This window comes from Chiloscyllium plagiosum, unplaced genomic scaffold, assembly GCF_037043375.1.
Source record: "Chiloscyllium plagiosum isolate Xiang-an unplaced genomic scaffold, Cpla_swu_hap1 HiC_scaffold_42, whole genome shotgun sequence".
Taxonomy (NCBI): Eukaryota; Metazoa; Chordata; class Chondrichthyes; order Orectolobiformes; family Hemiscylliidae; genus Chiloscyllium; species Chiloscyllium plagiosum.
The window spans coordinates 17,960,224-17,980,352 of NW_028270180.1; the positions used below are offsets into that span (position 1 = coordinate 17,960,224).

General features: G+C 48.8%; 1 protein-coding gene across 1 annotated transcript in view; it reads right to left on the reverse strand.

Moving 5' to 3' along the window:
• Positions 1 to 10,974: 10,974 nt before the first annotated feature.
• lactb (lactamase, beta) overlaps positions 10,975 to 20,129 on the reverse strand; it is a 69,530-nt gene continuing 60,375 nt past the window's right edge. Inside the window, exon 6 of the mRNA XM_087981956.1 lies at positions 10,975 to 13,216. Within this exon, the coding sequence (XP_087838082.1) occupies positions 12,658 to 13,216 (559 nt within the window). The 3' untranslated portion in view covers positions 10,975 to 12,657. The remainder of the gene's footprint in view (positions 13,217 to 20,129) is intronic.

Sequence of the window (20,129 nt, forward strand, 5' to 3'; positions counted from 1 at the left end):
ATGATATGATCACTGTTTCCTACATGCTCCCTTACTAAACCATGTTTCTCTTGACCCACTTTGTCTTGGATTCCAATGCAGCACTCTTTTCCCTTCAATAGATGTGGAGCTAGAAAAGCACAGCAGGTCAGACAGAATACAAGGAACAGGGAAGTAAGTCAGTGTTATGGCCCAATGCTGTCTGACCTGCTGTGCTTTTCCAGCTTCACATCAATTGACTCTGACCTCCAACATCTGCAGTCCTTGCAGTCTCCAAGTCACTGTATTCCTTTCATTTGACTGGAACTACATTGATCAAAAAAGCTCTTTTGGAGGCATTTGTGGACTCCCTGTCCTTCTGCTATTTTGTACCGTGACTAACCCAGCCCATGTCAGGATAATTGAAGCTCCTATTAAGACAACAGCTCTTGTATCTTTCAGCAATTCTCCTGCAAATGTATTTCTTTATCTCCTTCCTATTACTTCACAGCTTACAGCATGGATTCAGAAGCTTAACAACATCCCTGGAGGTTCAAAGGCAGAATCGACAGAAACCGTATAGAACAGTAAATTCCTTTCCAGTCCTGTCAGATTTTGAACAATGCTGCCACTCTGCCTTCTGCAGCCCTTTCTTTCCTGAATAAATTATGCCCAGGAATATTTACTGCCCCCCCCCTTTTTTTTGAGTTAATCTCTGTTGCTCCCCCTGCATCAATTCCATGTGGTTACTTGTGCCTGCAGCTCACAAACCTGATCCACTGCGCTGTCAAAGGTGCAGTGCTGGAAAAGCACAACAGGTCAGGCAGCATCCGAGGAGCAGGAGAGTCGACGGAACATTCCTGATGAAGAGCTTAAGCTCGAAACATTGATTCTCCTGCTCCGCGGATGCTGCCTGACTGGCTAAGCTTTTCCAGCATCACACTTTTGACTCTGATCTCCAGCATCTGCAGTCCTCACCTTCTCCTAATTCACTATGCTTTCAATCCACCTTATATTTCTCAACTATCACTCCAACATCTGAACAACTCTTTATTTCAACGTTGTTTCCTTCTGACAGTTATACCTCCTTCCTTACCACCTGCCAAATTCATTCAAATACTCCCCCATGAGTTATGCTCTAAGTGCAGACATTGTTCATACCATTAGGCGAAAGTGAGGACTGCAGGTGCTTTCCTGATGAAGGGCTTTTGCCCGAGACGTTGATTTTCCTGCTGCTTGGATGCTGCCTGACCTGCTGTGCTTTTCCAGCACCACTCTAATCTTGACATTGTTCATATTATTGTTGAGGCAACTCACCCATAGTGGTTCAGTGGTTAGCACTGCTGCCTCATAGCGTCAAAGATGTGCAGGTTAGACGGACTGGCCATGCTAATTTGTCCCATAGCATCAAGGAATGTGCAGGCGAGGTGGTTTAGCCATGGAAATGCCGGATTATGGGGTGGGATGCCCTTCAGAGGGTCAGTGTGGAATGGCCTGCTCCCACACTGCAGGGATTCTTAGTGTTTCCTGCACTCGAACTGGCTCCAATACTGCAGGAATCTGAAGCAACCCTTTCTAAGGCGTTTCTGCAGCCTCAGATGAACCTGTTGAATGTATCAGCTGCTACACATGCAAGTGAGTGGCATTGGGAAGAATCCAGAGATTAGTATCTCTGTGATCCTGGTTCTTGAAGCCCTGATTGTAGGACCATAAACTTTTCTCATCCTTCATCATAGACCATGACTTCCCCTGCACATTATTCCTGCCCTTAACATGTTGTTTAATCCAGGAGAGGTAACACTCCCCCATTATTAACATATCGTCAACTCGCCTCAGTTCTCTGTTAGAGAGTCATACAGATCACTGAGAAGTGATTCATTTTGGAAGGTCGAATTTGAATGCGGATTTCAGGGTTAAAGGGAGGCTTCTTGGCAGTATAGAGGAACGTGGGGTCCACGTCCATAAGTTCCTCAAAGTTGCCACCCAAGTTTATTTGTATGTTAATTCACAGGATGAGAGTGTCACTGGCTAGGCCCACATTTATTGCCCATCCCTAATTGCCCAGAGGGCAGTTAAGAGTCAACCACATTGCTGTGGGTCTGGAGTCACATGTCAGCCAGACCAGATAAAGATGGCAGTTTCCTTCTCTAAGGGACATTAGATAGGGTTGTTAAGAAGGCGTATTTTGTGTTGGCTGTCATTAGCAGAGGTATTGAGTTTAAGAGCTGCAAAGTTATGCTGCAGCTCTATAGAGCCCTGGTTAGACCACACTTGGAATATTGTGTGCAGTTCTGGTTGCCTCATTATAGGAAGGATGTGGAAGTTTAGAGAGGGTGCATTGGGAGATTTACCACGAAGCTACCTGGATTGGAGGGCAGGTCTTTTGAAGAAAGGTTGAGGGAGCTAGGGCTTTTCTCATTGGAGTGAAGAAGTATGAGAGGTGACTTGATAGAGGTGTACAAGATGATGAGAGGCATAAATAGAGTGGATAGCCAGAGACATTTTCCCAGGGTGGAAATGGCTATCACGAGGGGGCATAATTTTAAGATGATTAGAGGAAGGTTTAGGGGAGATGTCAGAGGTAGGTTCTTCACATAGCGAATGTGCACTACCAGCGGTGGGAGTAGAGTCAGATACATTAGGGACGTTTAAGCGACTCTTGGATAGGCACATGGATGATAGTAAAATGAAGGGTATGTCGGTCAGTTTGATCTTAGAGTAGGATAAAATGTCGGCACAACATCGAGGGCCAGACCGTTCTATGTTCTATTTTTCAAGCTGGTTAATCACTGTTGGGTCACTCGAACTACTATACATATCATATATACATACTACTATACATGCCATTTTCATAGTTTTTGTGAAACATGTGAACAGAATTGCAGTAAACTGTAAAATCCCACTTTCTGTTTGTTCTGTATGCTGCCATCCCATCCTTCTGAGTGTGCGTTCTCTCAGGGCTAATGTGTGTGAGGATCCTTCTGGACTAATGACAGAAACAGTGCTGAGTAAACGAGTCATAGTTACTGCATCTTTGAAACGACTTTACAGTTTCTGAGAATAAGCGTCAACATTAGCATCCTCCACTGCTGGGAGGACCTAGCTTTACGACCATCTGCTATAAGATTCGACTTCACTCTCACACCAAGTCCTTGTGACATTTTCATAGTGGGCGCGGTTTATTGGCCTCAATCAGTATCAGACAGTGGCCTAGTGGTATTATCACTAAGCTATTAATCCAAAGACCCTGGTAATGTTCTGGGGCCCTGGGTTCAAATCCCACTGTCACAGATGGTAGAATTGGGGAAAGAAAATGGCATCTTTGCCCGGTCTGGCCTATATGGAAAATGAAAGCAGGGGAAGAGTTAATGCATGAAGACCACTGGCAATCTGTGGACTGTGGAAGGCAGGATGGGATAAGAACAGTGGAATGCTCTTACACCAATTAGCAGAGTAAGGTTGAGGCTGAAAGGTCACTATGGCGAGATGAGATAACAGTTAGTAAAGGTAGTCTCCCTGTTAAGTGTCATTATGACAAAATTGGGACCATAAATATTTGGGACATGACATTAAACATCTAATTAATAGTTAGGAGAGTCGGCTTGAGACAGGAGACCATTGTAATAGATGGAATAGTTAAATATCTAATCATGACAGGTTAGTCTGGAATGGAAGATCACTGCAGCAGAGGTGATAATAAATATCTAATCAGGACATTAGGAAAATGTTAAGTAGGGTCTGGAGTGAAAGACCATTGTTGCAAAAGTTGACACTAAATATCTAGCCGTGACATTAGAATAACATTAAGTAGAATGTATAACTAAAGAGATAATGGGAACTAACACCACTGGTTTATTGTGTAGCTAGAGTGAAGTATTTTGATTAATATACTTGAACATGATGATAAGCTAACAGAAACATGATAAAAAAAATGTTGTGCCAACCTTTTATCCAACTCTAAGATCAAACTAACCGACGTACCCTTCATTTTAGTATCTTCCATGTGCCTATCCAAGAGTCGGGGGCATTTGAGAATCTGCTTTCTCAGTGTCACAGTTTTTTGTTTGCAAATAAAAGACCTAGATTAGATTACTTACAATGTGGAAACAGGCCCTTCGGCCCAACAAGTCCACACCGACCCGCCGAAGCGCAACCCACCCATACCCCTACATTTATCCCTTACCTAACACTATGGACAATTTAGTATGGCCAATTCACCTGACCTGCACATCTTTGGACTGTGGGAGGAAACCGGAGCACCCGGAGGAAACCCGCGCAGACACGGGGAGAACGTGCAAACTCCACACAGTCAGTTGCCTGAGGCGGGAATTGAACCCGGGTCTCTGGCACTGTGAGGCAGCAGTGCTAACCACTGTGCCACCGTGCCACCCACCTACTTCTTGAAGAACTTTCTGCATCCCCTGGTGATTCTCTACATTTTTTCCATGACACCTACGTGTGACTCCAACTCTCAGCAATGTCGTTGACTCTAACAGTCCTCTGGCCTAGCCAGTGACACCCACATCCTGTGAATGAATAAAAATCCATTCTAGATCCATAGTACGACAGTTCACAGGATGTAGGTACTGACTCATTATGTTTCCAATGCTGTGTTCCAAAGTGCATTTGCATAGAGAGAGGTTTTGCTCGATGAATGAAGATGGGCTCATTAGATTTGAACAGCTCCAGTAAGTGTACTTTGGAACAATATTGAGTGAAGCAATTAGCAAACACAGAGCTGGATATCTGAACTGCCGATCATGCTGGTGACTAGCGGCAAAGGTGATGTTTAAGTCCATGTCAAAGTTTCAAACCGGGCCCCAGAGATTAAAAAAGCTCTTTGACATCATGGCTCCAGTTGATGCATTGATACAAAATCTCAATCAAAAAGGACTGAGACACTCTTGAAAGGGGCAAAGAGCAATGTGCAAAGGCCAGAGTCTTGCTAGGCGCTGTTCTCATGGCTAAATGATGTTTTTTCCTCATTTTGGAAAAGCAGGAAGTGGTTGGGATGGAGTGGGGGAGACTTCAGTATCCAATAACCAGAGCCGTGGGTCTCATTGTGCATGGCTCAGGGTAAGGGCTAAGGAGCAGCGTGGCAATCTGTGATTCCTGTCCTGGGCCCCGGTTGAGTCAGAGCCTATATCCTGTGTTGCGTACAAAGGGTCTGAAAGAGTTAAGGCCTGGCTCAGTGCACTACCTGCACGTTACAATAATCTACAGGTATTTGGCAACAGCAAGGTGAGAGAGTTATAGATAGGAGTTGAGCCATAATGAAGGAGGGGAAAGTTCAGATTTCATTTTGAGGACAGGTGAGTGGTACACAATGGATTGAGTCCAATAGGGAGAGCAAGAGTGGGGGAAGGGGAGGTGACATAACTGCACAGAGCCCGGGTCAGATCTACACCCCCCAATAACCCACCCTCCCATCCTGGCACCCTCCCCTGCCACCGCAGGAATTGTAAAACCTGTGCCCACACCTCCTCCCTCATCTCCATCCAAGGCCCCAAAGGAGCATCCATCAAAGTTTTACCTGCACATCCACCAATGTCATTTATTGTATCCGTTGCTCCCGATGCGGTCTCCTCTACATTGGGGAGACTGGATGCTTCCTCACAGAGCGCTTTAGGGAACATCTCCGGGACACCCGCACCAATCAACCCCATCACCCGTGGCCCAACATTTCAACTCCCCCTCCCACTCTGCCGAGGACATGCAGGTCCCGAGCCTCCTCCACCGCCGCTCCCTCACCACCCGACGCCTGGAGGAAGAACGCCTCATCTTCCGCCTCAGAACACTTCAACCCCAGGGCATCAATGTGGACTTCACCGGTTTCCTCATTTCCCCTCCCCTCACCTTACCCCAGTTCCAACCTTCCAGCTCAGCACCATCCCCATGACCTGTCCTACCTGCTTATCTCCCTTCCCACCTATTCACTCCACCCTCCTCTCTGACCTATTACCTCCATCCCCACCCCCATTCACCTATTGTATGCTTTGCTACCTTCTCCCCAGCTCCACCACACACCCCCATTTATCTCTCCAATCTGGAGGCTTCCTACCTCTATTCCTGATGAAGGACTTTTGCCTGAAAAGTCGATTTTCCTGCTCCTCGGATGCAGCCTGAACTGCTGTGCTTTTCCAGCACCACTCTGATCAAAACCCGGGATCCCATCGCCAAGTCACCTTTTATTTACACGATGTGGAGGAGCTGGTGTTGGACGGGGGTGGACAAAGTTAAAAATCACACAACACCAGGTTATAGTCCAACAGGTTTATTTGGAAGCACTAGCTTTCTTACAATTGTGTACTCCACAACCACCTGATGAAGGAGCAGCGCTTCGAAAATTAGTGTTTCCAATTAAACCTGTTGGACTATAACCTGGCATTGTGTGATTTTTAACTTTAATTACACATGCACACTACGTGGACTCTGACCAGCTAGCTCAGAGCTTACAGTGAGGAGAATCTCTGAGAGTCCTGATTGTATTTTTTTAAGAGTTGGTTTAGTCTGATATATTTCAGCTTTGAGAGAGACAAAGAAATCAGCTTTCCCCAGTTTTCATAAAAAAGACCCATTTTTCCAAAGCATTATGCACAAAACACTTTTAATTAGAATTCAATTGTATAGTGAAAGTAAAAGTGATCTTGTAACTTTGGTTAGAACCAGGTCAGAGCAAACAGAGGTATGCCCTTCACATCAAAGGGCAATGCTGTGTGATCAAACAGTGAAGGGGAGGGCAGGGATTAAATTAAAATAGAGTTGGAGGGGGAAATAATGCACTCCACTCCCTGCGGTGTCCACCTCTCCCTGAACAACTCCAGGACACTGCGTGCTCCTTTTCCAGAGACACCCGGGCTCTAACATAACCGCGGAAAAGGGACAGGAGAGTCCTGATTGTATCTACCAGCCAGGGCTCCCTGATTGGTCCAGGATAAAGCCCCGGTTGGGGAGATCCTCCTGGCTAATCTCGTTCTAATCACTAGAAGCAAGAACAAAGGCATCAAACAGAGCTGAGTAGCTGGGAGCCATAGTGGAGCAAGCTGAAGGCCCGGAGTGGAGCGGGTTGGAGGCCCAGAGTGGAGCGGGTTGGAGGCCCAGAGTGGATTAGATTAGATTACTTAGATTAGATTAGATTTCTTACAGTGTGGAAACAGGCCCTTCGGCCCATCAAGTCCACACCGCCCCGCCGAAGCGCAACTCACCCATACCCCTACATTTACCCCTTACCTAACACTACGGGCAATTTAGCATGGCCAATTCACCTAACCTGCACATCTTTGGACTGTGGGAGGAAACCGGAGCACCCGGAGGAAACCCACGCAGACACAGGGAGAACGTGCAAACTCCACACAGTCAGTCGCCTGAGGCGGGAAATGAACCCGGGTCTCTGGCGCTGTGAGGCAGCAGTACTAACCACTGTGCCACCGTGCCGCCCAGAGCAAGCTGAAGGCCCGGAGTGGAGCGGGTTGGAGGCCTGGAGTGGAGCAAGCTGAAGGCCCGGAGTGGAGCGGGTTGGAGGCCCTGAGTGGAGCGGGTTGGAGGCCCGGAATGGAGCGGGTTGGAGGCCCGGAGTGGAGCGGGTTGGAGGCCCGGAATGGAGCGGGTTGGAGGCCCGGAGTGGAGCGGGTTGGAGGCCCGGAATGGAGCGGTTTGGAGGCCCGGAGTGGAGCGGGTTGGAGGCCCGGAATGGAGCGGGTTGGAGGCCCGGAGTGGAGCAAGCTGAAGGCCCTGAGTGGAGCGGGTTGGAGGCTCGGAGTGGAGCGGGTTGGAGGCTCGGAGTGGAGCGGGTTGGAGGTCCGGAGTGGAGCGGGTCGGAGGTCCGGATTGGAGAGGGTCGGAGGCCCGGAGTGGAGCGGGTTGGAGGCCCGGAATGGAGCAGGTTGGAGGCCCGGAGTGGAGCGGGTTGGAGGCCCGGAATGGAGCGGGTTGGAGGCCTGAAGTGGAGCGGGTTGGAGGCCCGAAGTGGAGCGGGTTGGAGGCCCGGAGTGGAGCGGGTTGGAGGCCTGGAGTGGAGCGGGTTGGAGGCTCGGAGTGGAGCGGGTTGGAGGCCCAAAGTGGAGCGGCTTGGAGGCCCGGAGTGGAGCGGCTTGGAGTGGAGAGGCTTGGAGGCCCGGAGTGGAGCAGGGACAGTTGTTGGACTGATGTCTGGCACAGGTGATCAGACCACGCGTAGAACCCCTGTGCTGAGCCACTGCACTGTAATGTTTATTCTTTTAACTACGTCTTATTTCTAACTTATACTATGGATCACTGTAAGGTAATGCTATTTCTTTTCTTTTGTATTCCTCTTTTAGTATCTAAGTTTTGTACACAGATGTGTTGTACCCAAGATGGTACCATTAAGAGGTGACATTATAAGCTTGTCACTGTACTCCTGCACTTCTGTATTGAGTGCGTGACAATAAATGATATTCTATTCTATTCTAAGATGTAAAAATGAAGGGGAAAGTCAAAATTGCATTTATCTAGCAACTTTTTTGAGCTCCAGGATGTCATGAAAAACTTCATAGTTCAAGACTTTGGAAAAGTCAACACTGCAGCATTGTATAAATTACACCAGTCAGTTAGTGCACAGCAGCATCTGAAACCAGTGATACGTTTCGTGATTTGCATTATGGGATAAATATCTGAGTGAACTTTCCTTCAAAACAAAACCATGGGATGGTCATTCCCGCCTACAAGAGGGCTTTTGCTTGAACACCTCACCTGAAGATGGAACCTCTGACAGTGCAGCACTCCTGCAGTACCGCACTAGAGGTTCAGTTTGGGCTCCAGGCTGTGTTATGCAATATGAATTGATTTTAGATTAGATTACTTACAGAGTGGAAACAGGCCCTTCCGCCCAACAAGTCCACACCGACCCTCTGAAGAGCAACCCACCCAGACCCATTCCCCTACAACTAACACTACGGGCAATTTAGCATGGCCAACTCACCTAACCTGCACATTTTTGGACTGTGGGAGGAAACCGGAGCACCCGGAGGAAACCCACGCAGACACGGGGAGAATGTGCAAACTCCACACAGTCAGATGCCTGAGGCAGGAATTGAACCCGGGTCTCTGGCGCTGTGAGGTAGCAGTGCTAACCACTGTGCCACCCATTTGTTTGGAAGAAATATGTGTCGATGCAAGAAGGCTTTCTGGTGATGACCGGAGAGCTTGATATCCCTGAGTATTACGCATCTTTCCTGTTTGATGCTGACTTCAGACCCTTGGAGAAAATGAACTCAGCAGATGGCCCTCTGGTCACTTGGTCTGATTTCTTACAAAAAATATCCCCATTGAACTGCTGGAAATCAGAAATTGTTGGAGAGACTCAGTAGATCTAACAGCATTTGTGGCAAGAAAGCAGAGTTAACGTTTTGGGTCCAATGATCCTTCTTCAGAACTGGCTTGCGATGTCCCAATTCTGAAGAAGCGTCACTGGACCTGAAATATTAACTCTGCTTTCTCTCCGCAGACGCTGCCAGACCAGCTGAGTTTCTCCAGCATTTTCTGACTTCTGATGTACTGGGCTTGCCCTGTTTGCTGTTGTGACTGTTTAAATTTGGACAGATTTGTTGCTCAATTGATGGCTAAGTCCTAAATTAGGACTCCCAAGATATTTGGGAATTCCTGGAGTCATTGGGGTAGGACAAGCCTTCTCCGTCTCTCAGGCCATTCAGTAGCGGATTGTGGAACACATTGCCTGGGAATGTGTTGGAGAAAGAGTCAAGTGAAGCATTCACTGGAGGGTTATTTGGATAGAAAGGGGTACAGGGATAATGGAAAAAGATAGGAAATTTGCGCTAGGTGACAGAGCCAGTGTAGGGCCAAATGGCCTCCTTCTGCCTAACAATTCTGTGATTGTATCTTCACTCTGTTTGCCCACTTTGACCCCTAACCCTTGATGCCTTTTCCAAATAAAACAAATATTGTCCTCAGTCTTGAAAGCTCCAAATGTCCTCCAACGTGAACATCATTTAGGGTGGAGAATTCCAGATTTTCATTCCCTCTGGTTGAAGACGTATTCACTGATTTGAAGGGCCCAACTCTTATTTTAAGATGATGTTTTCTTGTTCTTGATCCTCCCACCAGGGAGATAGTTTGTCAGTCTTTGAAGAGGAAGGATATTCCAAACTGTAATCATCTCTCAGAAACTGAGCAGTAAATTCACCAAAACGTGCTTTCCCTCAATTGTTTCAAAACTTATCCAGTTAGACACCATGGTATCTAAAGGGACACCGTAGAAACAGAAAAGATACCATGATAACCTGGCCATCATGGAGACACCATGTTAACAGAGGAAACACCATGGTAACCAAGGGCATGACCAGGCATCCATGGAGACACCATGTTAACAGAGGAAACACCATGGTAACCAAGGGCATGACTCAGTATCTGAGGAAACACCATGGTGGCTGAGGGCACAACATTTATATGAACTGAGGGGACACCATGATAACAGAGGGCATGAGATAGTAACAAAGGGCACAACACCATGTAACTGAGGGACCATTAAGGTTGCTGAGGGGACACCATGGTAACTATGAAGACATCACAGCAAATGAGGGCACAACATAGTCACCAAGGAGATACCATGGTAACTGAGGGCATGACATCATCGATAACCAAGGGGATACCAGGGCAAGAACAACCAAGTCAGAACGAGATGTATAAATATCTGGTTTTACTCTTCCTCAGGCATCAGTAGGAAGGCCAACGTTTGTGACCCCTCCCCTCTGAAGAGAGTGACTTGTGATGTAGCTTCAGAGCACTGCTGGGTCATTAGGAGGCCACACTAAGGCAGATTTCCTTCCCTGGTGAACCAGATGGGCTTTTGCAACAAGTGTTGGTAGTTGCCGTCACCGTTACTGGGACCAGCTTTTAATTCCAACCATCAACCAATTAAACTTAAGCGTGGCGCTGGGATTTAACCTATGTCCCAGAACATCAGCCTGGATTAAATAGTCCAGTGACATTAACTCGGCACTGTAGTGACATAAAACACACTTTCTATCAAACAACACTCAATGGCAGGAAGTTAGAAGCTTTAATGAATTGTGAAAGCAAACATTTGCAGGAAAAAATGAACAGAATTCCCTCCCTGGGGAATCCCAGCACATTAAAAACAGCATCTGGATTTAACCAGCTTTTCTGGTAGTTCACTCCAATTTTCCAGAAACTGCACTATTCTTTGTTTATAAAATTCAGTTTGCAATGTCATCTTTTACAAAACTGCTGGACTGAGTTAAAAATACATTTCTTTGCATAATATTTGGATTTTTTCTAAAAAAAAACGTCGATTTATAAAATCCTTCACCTGGATGGAGGCACAGTTAGAGATAAAGAAAATCAGATCATCCATTGCCTGCTTGTAAGAACAATTCCAGGTCAAAGAGATGACAATTCCCTTGACCAGGACACGAAGGATTAATCTCCTGAACATTATTAGGGAGGAAGAAACACAGAAACCTCAAGAATAGAAGCATGAGGAGGCAATTCTGCCCCTGATCCGCCATTCAATATGATCATGGCTAATCGTCCAACTCCGTCCTGTGCTCCTGCTTTCTCCCAATACTCATTGATCCCAAAGATTGTGAAACTTGAAAGGGTTCAGAAAAGATTTACAAGGATGTTGCCAGGGTTGGAGGGTATGAGCTACAGGGAGAGGCTGAACAGGCTGGGGCTGTTTTCCTTGAAGCATCGGAGGCTGAGGAGTGACCTTTTCGAGGTTTAGAAAATCATGAGGGGCATGGATAGGGTGAATAGACAAGGTCTTTTTCCTGGGATGGGGGAGTCCAGAACTAGGGGGCAGAGGTTTAGGGTGAGAGGGGAAAGATATAAAAGGGACCTAAGGGGCAACTTTTTCACACAGAGGGTGGTGCGTGTGTGGAATGAGCTGCCAGAGGAAGTGGTGGAGGCTGGTACGGTTACAACATTTAAAAGGCTTCTGGATGGATATTTGAATAGGAAGGGTTTGGAGGGATATGGGCCGGGTGCTGGCAAATGGGACTAGATTAGGTTGAGATATCCGGGTGGCATGGACGGGTTGGACCGAAGGGTCTGTTTCCATGCTGTACATCTCTATGACTTAGTTAACTCCTCCTTGAAAACATTCAACGTTTTAACCTCAACCCCTTTTGGAGGGGGAGAATTTCCACTAGTTCACCACTCTCTGGGGGATGAGAATTCATCTCAGTCTGGTCCGCATGGACGAGTTGGACAAAGAGGTCTGTTCTTGCGCTGTATGAGACGGTGACCCTAAACAGCCTTAAATAAAAATCTTCAGTAGAAAAGGATATGCAGAATGATTGAATTATAAAAAAAGGGAGTAAAACGACCGGCTGGAGGTGAGAGAGTGCCTAGTTTTTGCCTCTAGGTCAGAGACCAATTAGAGTTGGCAACCGAGGAATCAGTCCTGAGGAAGGGTTACACCCGAAACACCGACTTCGCCACCTCCTGGTGCTGCTTGGCTTGCTGTGTTCTTCCAGCCTCCTGCCTGTCCAACCTAGGAATCAGTGCCGACTTGAGTCTCTCCTCTATCGCTGGAGGTAGACCCAGGAGAAAGCAGTAAAACTGGCAAATGTGGACACGTCTTGCTGAGCCGAAACGGAGGTCCTGTCTGACCATTTTCAAAGCACCACTGTCTCTGTCCCTTCAGCTGGAGGTGGAGGTGTGTTTCAGCGGTTGCGAGGCCTTTGCTTGGTCAGCCGGCTAGTATTGGGAGGTCGGGTCAGAGATCGCAGAGGGAGGCTCACCTGCTCGGACCTTGTCGAACTCCAAGGCGATTTTCAGAGCGGTGGAGTTGAGGTTGACGGACTGCAGGTTACAGAGAATGGAGACCACCACCCCCTGGGGAGGGCTCCCCACCGGTCTGCCCCGAGGGTCACCAGGGAGGAGCAGCAGAACGCTGCTAACTCCCACTGCCCCCCCGGTGTGGCTGAGGTAGTGCCTGCGGTATCGACCCTGCCCATACTCCTGGCTCTGCTCCACAACCCCCCAGCCCATGGCGTAACGGCCCTCTCGGTCCCAGCTCAGCTCCGTGTTCTGCACCGGGCTCCAGATCATGCTCACCGTGGCCGGTCTGAGGTAGCCTGGGAGCTGGGTCTGCTCTCGGCCCTCCGGCGCCTCCACCTGGTAGCTGTACAGCATGGCATTGCCGAACCTCAGCAGGTCATGCACCGTGGAGAGGAATCCACCTCCTGCCCACTTGTAGGAGCAGTCCACGTATGGGCAGTTCACCAGACGCCCCTTCTTATTGTAAACATAGTGCCTGCAACAGAAGGAAAATGGAGAAGTTTCAATTGACCCTCAAACATTGATCACATTCTTCCTGCTTAGAAACAGCTCCTAATTCTACAAATCCTTTCACTACGTTAATATATCCCAATATTAGGATAACGAGACTTCATTGCGTCTCTGTATCACTGTTGGGGGGTATCAGTGCTAAGGGAGCATCGCACTGTTGGAGGGTCAGTACTGAGAGAGTGCCACACTGTTGGAGGGTCAGTACTGAGGGAGTGCCACACTGTTGGACGGTCAGTACTGAGGGAGTGCCGCACTATTGGACAGCCAGTACTGAGGGACTGCCATACTGTTGGAGGGTCAGTACTGAGGGAGTGCCACTATGTTGGACGGTCAATACTGAGGGAGTGCCGCACTGTTGGAAGGTCAGTACTGAGGGAGTGCTGCACTGTTGGAAGGTCAGTACTGAGGGAGTGCCACACTGTTGGATGGTCAGTACTGAAGGAGTGCCACACTGTTGGACGGTCAGTACTGAGGGAGTGCCGCACTGTCGGAGTGTCAATACTGAGGGAGTGCTGCACTGTCGAAGGGTCAGTACTGAGGGAGTTCCTCACTGTCAGAGGGTCAGTACTAAGGGAGTGCTGCAATGTCGAAGGGTCAGTACTGAAGGAATACCACACAGTTGAATGGTCAGTACTGAAGGAGTGCTGCAATGTCAGAGGGTCAATACTGAAGGAGTGTTGCACAGTCAGAGGGTCAGTACTGAGGGAGTACCACACTGTCAGAGGGTCAATACTGAGGGAGTGCTGCACTGTCAGAGGGTCAGTACTGACGGAGTGCCTCACTGTCAGAGGGTCAGTACTGAAGGAATGCCACACTGTTGGAGGGTCAGTACTGAGGGAGTGCCTCGTTGTCAGAAGGTCAGTACTGAGGGAGTGATGCACTGTTGGATGGTCAGTACTGAGGGAGTGCCACACTGTTGGAGGGTCAGTACTGAGGGAGTGCCTTGTTGTCAGAAGGTCAGTACTGAGGGAGTGATGCACTGTTGGATGGTCAGTACTGAGGGAGTGCCACACTGTCAGAGGGTCAGTACTGAGGGAGTGCAGCACTGTCAGAGGGTCAGTACTGAGGGAGTGCCACACTGTCAGAGGGTCAATACTGAGGCAGTGCTACACTGTCAGAGGGTCAGTACTGAGGGAGTGCTGCACTGTCGAAAGGTCAGTATTGAGGGAGTGCCTCACTGTAGGAGGGTCAGTACTGAAGGAGTGCCACACTGCTGGACGGTCAGTACTGAAGGAGTGCCTCATTGTCAGAGGGTCAGTAGTGAGGGAGTGCTGCACTGTCGAAGGGTCAGTACTGAAGAGGTGCTACACTGTTGGACGGTCAGTACTGAAGGAGTGTCTCATTGTCAGAGGGTCAGTACTGAGGGAGTGCAGCACTGTCAGAGGGTCAGTACTGAGGGAGCGCTGCACTGTAGGAGGGTCAGTACTGAAGGAATGCCACACTGTTGAATGGTCAGTTCTGAAGGAGTGCTGCAATGTCAGAGGGTCAGTACTGAGGGAGTGTTGCACAGTCAGAGGGTCAGTACTGAGGGAGTGCTGCAATGTCAGAGGGTCAGTAATGAGGGAGTGCCTCACTGTCAGAGGGTCAGTATTGAGGGAGTGCCACACTGTTGGACGGTCAGTACTGAAGGAGTGCCACACTGTCGAAGGGTCAGTACTGAGGGAGTGCCTCACTGTCAGAGGGTCAGTACTGAGGGAGTGCTGCACTGTAGGAGGGTCAGTACTGAAGGAATGCCACACTGTTGAATGGTCAGTTCTGAAGGAGTGCTGCAATGTCAGAGGGTCAGTACTGAGGGAGTGTTGCACAGTCAGAGGGTCAGTACTGAGGGAGTGCTGCAATGTCAGAGGGTCAGTAATGAGGGAGTGCCTCACTGTCAGAGGGTCAGTATTGAGGGAGTGCCACACTGTTGGACGGTCAGTACTGAAGGAGTGCCACACTGTTGGACGGTCAGTACTGAGGGAGTGCCACACTGTTGGAAGGTCAGTACTGAGGGAGTGCCGCACTGTCGGAGGGTCAGTATTGAGGGTGTGCCGCACTGTCGAAGGGTCAGTACTGAGGGAGTGCCTCACTGTCAGAGGGTCAGTACTAAGGGAGTGCTGCAATGTCGAAGGGTCAGTACTGAAGGAATGCCACACTGTTGAATGGTCAGTACTGAAGGAGTGCTGCAATGTCAGAGGGTCAATACTGAGGGAGTGCTGCACTGTCAGAGGGTCAGTACTCAGGGAGTGCCTCATTGTCAGAGGGTCAGTACTGAGGGAGTGCTACACGGTTGAAGGGTCAGTACTGAAGGAGTGCTGCACTGTTGGACGGTCAGTACTGAGGGAGTGCCACACTGTCAGATGGTCAGTACTGAGGGAGTGCCGCACTGTAGGAGGGTCAGTACTGAAGGAGTGCCACACTGTTGGATGGTCAGTACTGAGGGAGTGCCACACTGTTGCAGGGTCAGTACTGAGGGAGTGCCGCACTGTAGGAGGGTCAGTACTGAGGGAGTGCCTCACTGTCAGAGGGTCAGTACTGAGGGAGCGCCGCACTGTAGGAGGGTCAGTACTGAAGGAGTGCCACACTGTTGGACGGTCAGTACTGAGGGAGTGCCACACTGTCAGATGGTCAGTACTGAGGGAGTGCCGCACTGTCGGAGGGTCAGTACTGAGGGAGTGCCGCACTGTCGGAGGGTCAGTACTGAGGGAGTGCCACACTGTCAGAGGGTCAATACTGAGGCAGTGCTACACTGTCAGAGGGTCAGTACTGAGGGAGTGCTGCACTGTCGAAAGGTCAGTATTGAGGGAGTGCCTCACTGTAGGAGGGTCAGTACTGAAGGAGTGCCACACTGTTGGACGGTCAGTACTGAAGGAGTGCCTCATTGTCAGAGGGTCAGTAGTGAGGGAGTGCTGCACTGTCGAAGGGTCAGTACTGAAGAGGTGCTGCACTGTTGGACGGTCAGTACTGAGGGAGTGCCACACTGTTGGAGGGTCAGTACTGAGGGAGTGCCACACTGTTGGACGGTCAGTATGAAGGAGTGTCTCATTGTCAGAGGGTCAGTACTGAGGGAGAGCCTCACTGTCGAAGGTTCAGAACTGAGGGAGTGTCTCACTGTCAGAGGGTCAGTACTGAGGGAGCGCCGTACTGTAGGAGGGTCAGTACTGAAGGAATGCCACACTGTTGAATGGTCAGTTCTGAAGGAGTGCTGCAATGTCAGAGGGTCAGTACTGAGGGAGTGTTGCACAGTCAGAGGGTCAGTACTGAGGGAGTGTTGCACAGTCAGAGGGTCAGTACTGAGGGAGTGCTGCACTGTCAGAGGGTCAGTATTGAGGGAGTGCCACACTGTAGGTGGGTCAGTACTGACGGAGTGCCACACTGTTGGACGGTCAGTACTGAAGGAGTGCCACACTGTTGGTGGGTCAGTACTGAGGGAGTGCCGCACTGTTGGAGGGTCAGTACTGAGGGAGTGCCGCACTATTGGAGGGTCAGTACTGAAGTGGTGCTGCACTGTCAGAGAGGTTTCAATAAATAAGCCGTTTCTCCTCACAGTCACCAGATATTGATATTTTCCAATCAATCGGTTCAAAGATGTTATTACACACATCCAGAGCAGATGGGTCTTGAACCCAGGCCTGATTACCCAGACGTAGGGTCGCTACCACTGTGCCACACACTTACAATGACTGGTCCTATTCAGTCCAGTCTTCATTGTGAATGGGGACCACTCTAACAAAGCTGATACACAGCACCCTCTGCTGCTGGAGACTGATCACTGCAAGATCAAGTTAAAAGCTGCAGCCTTAACTATTCTATCCCAAATGCAAACTCAATTTATTCCTCAGCTGCCCGTACAGTCTGACAGAGGGCGTTAGCAGCTACAACGCATCGCTTGAAAGTTTGATGGACTCAATACTGTTTGAAAAGGATTGGACAAATACTGAAAAAAAGGGAGATATTTATGGGGAAATGGGACTACTGCATAATCTGTTCTAAACAGATTTGATGGGCTGAATGGTCTCCCTCATTCTGTGATATTTGATGATCCAGAGCAATGTTAATGTTCAATCTTGCTCTCTGTGCACTTTCTCTGCAGCAGTAACACTGTATTCCTCACTCTGTTCTATTATCCTGATGCACTTTGTATGGTTTGATCTACCTGTACTGCACACAGAACAGAACTTTCCACTGTACCTGATAATAACTCAATTCAAATCAAATCCTGTAACTTTGGAAAACAAGGCAGTGGTACTTTTGAAATGAATTCGTTTGCATTTGGGGGTGCTGTGTATCAAGCTCTGGTGAAAGGTGTTCCTCGGTCACTGTACTTAATTCAGCACAAAACTGTGGTCAAGTGATTTTAATTCACAAGAGAAAATTGTAAACCTGCTTTCCAGCAGTTTGCATTAACGTCACGTGATTACACCTGTGTTAAAACCAACACTGTGGATAAACCTGAAAGAACCAGCTGGAAAGCTCTTTCAAATTGCCATCGCTGGCTGCACAATTCTTTTTTAAGATTAGATTCCCCTACAGTGTGGAAACAGGCCCTTCAGCCCAACAAGTCCACACTGACCCTCCAAAGAGTAACCTACCCAGACCCATTTCCCTCTGACTAATGCACCTAACACTCTGGGCCATTTAGCATGGCCAATTCGCCCTGACCTGCACAACTTTGTACTGTGCGAGGAAACCCATACAGACACAGGGAGAATGTACAAACTCCACACAGACAGTCACCTGAGGCTGGAATTGAACCTGGGACCCTGGCGTTGTGAGGCAGCTGTGCTAACCACTGAGCCACCGTGCTGCCCCAATTCTGTGGGATTCCATTTATATAGCAATTTATTTCACATCCCCAAACTCCTGCACAGCGAATGAATTGTCGTCACCACTGTAAAGTGGGAAATGAGACAGTGATTTTGAGCACAGCAAGCTCCCTCACTAACATGATAACAATCTGCTTCTGAGATGTTGCTTGAGGGATAAATAACGGCCATGCAACACAGGAAGAACTCCTTCTGCCTTTCTTCACACACTCCTTTGACACTGACCTAAGTGGCAGATGGGGATCTTGGTTCAGGGTTTCACTTGAAAGACAGCGTAGTACTCCCTCCGTATTGCCAAGAGTCTGAGTCTCAGGTGTCTGGCACTTGAACCCCACAGCCCGCAGACTGAGGGGCGAGAGTGCTGGCTACTGACCACAGCTGGTAGCTGAATGCCTCAGATACGCCCCCTGGTGTTGCAAATCACGTCAGGGGCACAGTCCCCCTGTGAAGCCTTTTTGGGTCATGGCGACAGCAAACAGGTGGGTCACATTCCCGAGAAAGGTTAGGGAGAAAGGTAACGAGAGCCAAGTTTCCGACATGGTCCAGAAATGGGATCTGTCCTTGCACAAGGGGGACAGACCCCACACACTAACATCCAACCCCGCACCCTCCCAACAACCACTTTCCACTTAATCAAATTACCTCGCCCCTCCTCCTCATACTCTCTTCCTGCTGCTTTCCCTACTCCCAACTCCTTGACTTTTAACTCTCCCTAAGTCCCTTTTCCCCCAAAGCCCCATCCTCCTGATTAAAAGTCATAACCATTCTCCACAAACTTGGTAGGAGCCAGAGATAATGGGGGCGTTCAAGGGGCTTTTAGATAAACACATGAATATGCAAGGAATGGAGGGATATGGACAAAGGGAGAGCAGAAGGGATGAGTTTAATTTGATGTTGCCCTGTTCCTGTGCTGTAATGTTCTACATTCTATGTTCCACCCCATCCCAAAGTCCTTCTCCATCCTCTGCTGTTAACTCCCGAAATCTCCTTCCCTGCTAATCTTTGTCTCACAACCCTTTCACCTTGTCATCTGCCTCAGCCTTGCTCCCCGCGCCGTGAGGTACTCGTGATGCTGACAGTGCTATAAACAAGACCCACATAGAGGACCCTGAGCAGGAAAAGCAAGTCTCCTGGGTCTGGTTGGAGCATAGTTGCTGACCGCTGGGATGTCAGTGGTATGAAGTGACAATCTGCTCTTGCATGTCTCATGACAATTTGTAGCTGGTGGCTCAGTGGTTAGCACTGCTGCTTCACAGCGCCAGGAACCCGGGTTCGATTCCAGCCTTGGGCGACTGTCTGTGTGGAGTTTGCATGTGCTCCCTGTTTCTGCTTGGGTTTCCTCCCACAGTCCAAAGATGTGCAGGTTCGGGTGAATTGACCATGCTAAATTGTCCCATAGTGTTCAGGGATGTGTAGGTTAGGTGCATTGGTCAGGGGTAAATGCAGAGTAATAGGGTAGGGGGATGGGTTACTATTCAGTAGGCCAGTGTGGACTTGTGGGGCTGTAGGGCCTGTTCCCACACAGTAGGGATTCTACGATGACTGCTTTCAAAAACACATTGCTGTATAATACATCCTAAAACATGCCTCCTCTCCTGCTGAGAGCCTTTTGTTTTAACTTCAGGTTGGGGAGGTTGGGAGCACTGTCCTCGGGGAGATGAAGGCACAGAGTGATCTGATGAAAGGTTTTCAAAATCATGAGGGAGTTGGACAGAATAGATCGGTGCAAGTGCAGACCCGGCTCATCAAAGGATCGAGAACGCGGCTGATTTGAAGTGATGTGCCAATGTGGTGTGAGAAAAATCTTCTTCGCTCAGTGAGCGTTTAGGCAACAAAATGTAGAACCTAGAAACATGGAGGAGGCAGGTCCAAGCAAACTATTCAAAGGGCATTGGATCAAAACAATAAGCAGGGGTATGGGGAAAAGGCAGGAGAATGGCACTAAGTCAGGATGCTCATTTGGAAAGCTGCTGCAGACACTATGGGTCGAATGGCCTCTTTCTGCACTGTATCATTCTGTGCAACTGCTGCTGTACCCCTCTTCACTTAGCTAGGTTTTGAGTGCTCTCATTT